This window comes from Poecilia reticulata, linkage group LG5 (genome assembly GCF_000633615.1).
Source record: "Poecilia reticulata strain Guanapo linkage group LG5, Guppy_female_1.0+MT, whole genome shotgun sequence".
In the NCBI taxonomy this organism is placed as follows: Eukaryota; Metazoa; Chordata; class Actinopteri; order Cyprinodontiformes; family Poeciliidae; genus Poecilia; species Poecilia reticulata.
This window is the reverse complement of record NC_024335.1, coordinates 4,879,575-4,884,548: the sequence shown is the minus strand read 5'-3', so window position 1 is coordinate 4,884,548 and position 4,974 is coordinate 4,879,575. Positions and strand designations below refer to the sequence as shown.

At 38.0% G+C, this 4,974-nt stretch overlaps 1 protein-coding gene across 1 annotated transcript in view; it reads right to left on the bottom strand.

Moving 5' to 3' along the window:
• Window positions 1-520: 520 nt before the first annotated feature.
• The window catches only part of LOC103464537 (macrophage-stimulating protein receptor-like), a 12,798-nt gene continuing 8,344 nt past the window's right edge, over window positions 521-4,974 (bottom strand). The window contains exons 14-21 of the mRNA XM_008408708.2: window positions 4,536-4,622; window positions 3,609-3,818; window positions 3,451-3,531; window positions 2,561-2,742; window positions 2,331-2,440; window positions 1,894-2,059; window positions 1,677-1,813; window positions 521-1,237 (exon numbers count right to left, since the gene is read on the bottom strand). Coding sequence (XP_008406930.1) covers window positions 1,006-1,237; window positions 1,677-1,813; window positions 1,894-2,059; window positions 2,331-2,440; window positions 2,561-2,742; window positions 3,451-3,531; window positions 3,609-3,818; window positions 4,536-4,622 — 1,205 coding nt within the window. The 3' untranslated portion in view covers window positions 521-1,005. The remainder of the gene's footprint in view (window positions 1,238-1,676; window positions 1,814-1,893; window positions 2,060-2,330; window positions 2,441-2,560; window positions 2,743-3,450; window positions 3,532-3,608; window positions 3,819-4,535; window positions 4,623-4,974) is intronic.

Here is a 4,974-nt window from a genome sequence, read left to right as displayed (position 1 = left end):
ACCATATTTAGTAACTTTGAAGAAGAGTCATCAAAAAATAAAAAAATAAAAAAATTGATGTCAAGTGTTTATTTAAAAAAAAAATCAGTGCAGTTTAGCAAAAAAAAAAAAACATAAGGAAAAAGAAATAAAATTGTTATGAACAAAAAACAGTCACACAACAAGATTACAAATAAGCCACTGTTGATTGTAGAAATCTTTTGTAGTCTATTGTCTTGAGAGAACCATATTGTAAAGTTATAAAAAAAATACAATAATCAATTTCATTTATATATATATCTCTTGTTTTGCTAAAGATTGTGTCCAATCATTTTTAAATTCACAAATCAAATAATTAACAAAAAATGTGTCGCACTACCTGTTTCAGGTTTCAGGTTCAGATAGATACAGTGCTGCTGTTTGAGCAACAACTTTGATTGGAGGTGTTTTACCGCACTGCCAAAGCCTTGCTGCAGAACAGTTCTCTTTGCATGGAGGCCTCGGTTGCCCTCTAGTGAATAAATACGAGAATGAGATGAGATTCTGAAAAGCAAAGTAAGCTCTGCATGGTCCTGCAGGTTTATTGTAGTAGTTCTGCATATATGAATTAAATTCATGTTTTGAGGTCACGAAACATATTTCATGATATATCCATGTATAATAAGAACAGTGGAAGTAAAAAAACAACAAAAAAAACAACCCAATACTGCTGACCTATGGGCATTAATCAGAGGTCACTGAAAAACATTCCTCTGAGGTTAAAATACTTACATTCATTTCGTCTCATTTGTACCAGTGCTGCAAAAAATATTTCCCCCATTCTGCTACATAGAAATGATGAGAAACTGCCTGAATTATTCATCATCTCCAGTAAGAACTTATTATTTCAAATATCAGTAGTGATTGGGTTTGAAAACCATCAACAACTTAGTAAAATAACTGCTTTCCGTATGAAGAACTCCTCACTGCAATCTGGGGTCTCTCTTCCTTTTAGGGGATTTCAGGCAGTCTTGCATCGCTGCAACCTTAACTGGCTGAGTGGTCGTCTGAGTCCAAGTCCGAGGCTTCGGCCTCATCTGCAGAACCACTTGGAGGCGGATATGGCCTTGGCTGGTCCAAGTTGATGTAAGTAACCTTCAGGTTGATGTAGTGTTCTCCTTCCAGACCGGACAGGATCTCGTCCACTTCTGCAACCAAGCTGTGGAAGCTGGGTCTGCACTCGGGTTCTGGGTCCCAGCATGCCAACATGATGGAGTAACTGTGGATGATTTAAGAATTTAAGAAAATGACTTCGAGAGAAGTTGAACCTGGAAACGAGTTCAGAAACAGAGGTTGTCAAATTCTGAATGATAGCAACCACCTCCTACAACGCATCTAATTTGGGATTTTATGTGACATAAAACCACACAGTAATAAATATTTGTGAAAATCGTAGCGGAAAAAAAATCGGTCTCGTTTGGTATGGGGCTTCATTTCAATCAGAGCTCCACTTCTTTTGTTACCAGCTTTGCACAAACCAGAAACGTCAACTTTTTATTCTTCAAAAAAATAGCTCAGGCTCAGCCAGATTGGTTAAAAATTGCCTTTGAACAATAATGCTACAGATTCTCAATTGGATTAGCCCATTTATTCATACCGAGAATAAATTACACATAGGTAATGAGCATGAATGCAAAGGGAGACAGAGTGAAGCTTACAGAGGATCTGGGCAGTACTGTGGTTGTGGAAGTCTTCGTCCCTTCATCAAATAATGCGTGATGTCATATGGGTCCACATCTGGGTATGGGCTGGCCCCTCTGGTTATCAGCTCCCACATTAAGACGCCGTACGACCACTGGCAACACACGTACACTTACTGCAGATGCAAATTTACCATTGATTATCTCAAACTTTCTGAATATCAGCCACACTCACCACATCTGACTTTGTTGTGAACTTCTGTGTCTGCAGGCTTTCAATTGCCATCCACTTCACTGGCAACTTTGCTTTTTTGTGATTCTGAATGCTGTAGTACTCCTTGTCGTACACGTCCCTCGCCATACCAAAGTCAGCAACTTTTACTGTGAAGGTTTCATCCAGCCTTGAAGAGAGGAATCAGTGAAGCAATCACCTCCCTGATATTTTTCATGTAATAGGTGTTTTTAAGCAAGTTCACACATCCCTCAATCAACAGTTTCAAATACAATTTAGCAAAGTATATTTTAAATACATCTAAACATTACACTTATCAGATTTTTTTTTAAACATGTATTTTCTTTTCACTTCACTTTACTGTAAGCTGGTCAAAAGCATTGAATCCTGGTAAAATACATTAAGGTCTGCGATATGAACAGGGTTTGTTTCACACTCACATGCAATTCCTTGCCGCCAGGTCTCTGTGAACAAATTTTTTTTGTGTCAAATACTTCATACCCATGGCAACCTGAAGCCCGAATCCAATAAGATCCTTCACAGTGGGGTTCTGCGAAAGAAAAAATAATTCGTAAATCAAAGACATATTAGTTTGGACAGTAGGTATATTATAAAAAAAAACGTCCACAATCAAGGTCATTGCACCATACAGTGTCATCGGTAAACGCACCCTTTGCTCAGATCGGATGAAGTGACGCAAATCTCCATGTTTCATGTATGGCAGAACAACCAGAGGAAGTCCTTCCTTGGGCAGCATGATGCCCAGCAGAGACAGTATGTTGGGGTGGTGAAAGGCCTTCATGATGATGCCTTCTCTGAGGAACTGGTCCACTTCACCCAGATCTGTGATTCCTGTTATTATCAGATGCACTCTTATTAGCAAATATCTATTTCAGCACAGACAAGTCTTTTTCACAAAACACTGAAAATGTTCAGGGGGATAAAAGGCAAAGTAATTTGTTCTACACTGTGAAATTCAAACAGACTTCATTATGAAAACACTTGTACCTATTAATCGTCAGCCGATTTCCTTCATTTTAGGAGATTGGTGATCAATACTTTACATGTGAAGGCGATCTTATTTCCCCATTTTTTTCTATCTTGGCAAAGGTCTAAAAATTACTCACCTCAACTCTTTTGCTCTCCCGTGAGACAGGTTTGACTAATAGACCAGTTCATCCGGTGCGTGTTTGCAGTTCATAATAGTCACCCGACTGTTAACAAGTTAGCAACTTTCTTGCAGAGTTGGCGACAGTGACATTTTAGCGACATTAAAGACAAAACAAATTGGTATCGGCCAAAAAATCTGAATCGGCAGATCAGTTTTTTTAAAGATCGATAATTGGTGATCAGCCACAGAACTGCAATCAGTGCACCCTACTACATGTTATCTACATTTGTTGTTAATATATAAAAGGTTCTACCTAGCATTTCATTTAGAGAGCGATGGTGCAATAATACTTTCAATTAACACCACAAGATAATCTCCAGAACTTTTTAGAATGGTGCATAATGAAAACCCCAGTGATGTTAATTTCCTTTATAAACAAATGCACTTACTGTTTAATGACTTCACAGCACAATGAATTTCTTGTTCATTGCTATCCAATAGGTATCCGTGATAAACGGTCCCAAAGTGACCTGTGTGAAAAGAAACAGTGAATGAAGGAAAGTACAAAGTGAAATGGGTTAATGTGTGAACAAGATAAGAGATTCACCTTTTCCAATAATTTGCCCCTCCTCAATTCTGAGCCTCTCAGCAGGAATCAGCACATCTTTAACTTCCTCAAGCAGCTCAGGATTTGAACTAACCACCGAGACGTTGTCCCTGGACATTAAAGGGATGGCCAGATGGTCATAGCTGGAGGCATACATTAAACCCTGGAAGGCCATTCCTCCTGAGCCCGATGTCTGGCTCAACGGGTGACCTAATGCAAAAGGTAAAAAAAAAAAATAAGGAGAAAAGAAACATTTAAATTAACATTTTAGCAGTGAACATGGTTGAATTTGCATTATTTAAATTGTTTAATAATTTATAGTGTAGATGGTGAAATATGAAGCGTTTGCATTTTTGCTTTTAGAATCATTAGTAGAATTGCACCTATCAGGCTATTAAGGACTATGGCACAACCAAACATGTATTATTAAATGTAATAAACAAGTCAAGCATCAGTCAGCAGATCAGAGTTTGCAGATTTACGATTATCCATTGATTGACTCTGATCAGATAATGAAAAGGTCAAACGCTTTAATTTACTTTCACTTTTTATGGAATGCATCAAAACTAAGAGCTTCTTCCATTTTGAATGTATAAATGCATCAACAACTACCATATCATTTAACAGACTGTCTTTGAGTCTAATAAAAAAAAGGAAAGAAAATGTGAGTGTACCACAGGTTAGACTCAATTATGAGCCAATTTCAAACATACTATTCACAACGACTTATAATGAGATGTTTAATCAAGTTCAGGTTTTAACATTACACATGATTCTTGGGTTACTTTTATAAAATCTGCTGTTGACATCAAGTAACAAAAAGCTCCCAAAAATGTTTGACATATTGTAAAAAAAATCAAAAGAATTAGCAAATTCATAGTTGTATTTGTACTTCATAAATCATGTCCAATGTGTATTGTGTCTCACTATATCTGTAGTCAGATGTTGGAAACGGGTCAGTCTGGTTGTTCATCCGATTTCGGGGCACTATCGACAAATTGCGGTCTATGATGGCTGAAATAAAACATTTGAAACATCAGTAAGTGAAAAGTGAAATTAAAAAACGAGAACTTGTTTAGACCACTAACACAGTCGGGAGTAATAATCATGTTTTGTTTCCAAACACACAAGAAATCACGGCAGATTAGTCAATATTACTAGGATCACATTCAAAAGTTTTCTGTAGATCTCCACCATGCTCACTTCCCTGCCAATCCTAGGTGGGCCCTATGTGGAAAAAAGGAGGGCTGATATATGGGTCCCATGTGGGTTTGTCCGCGAGTTCTCCGATGGCCCCACATGGGTTTGCCCATGTAGGGCCACAGCCTACGTGGGCCCTACATGGTGGTGGACCCACATGGGTTTG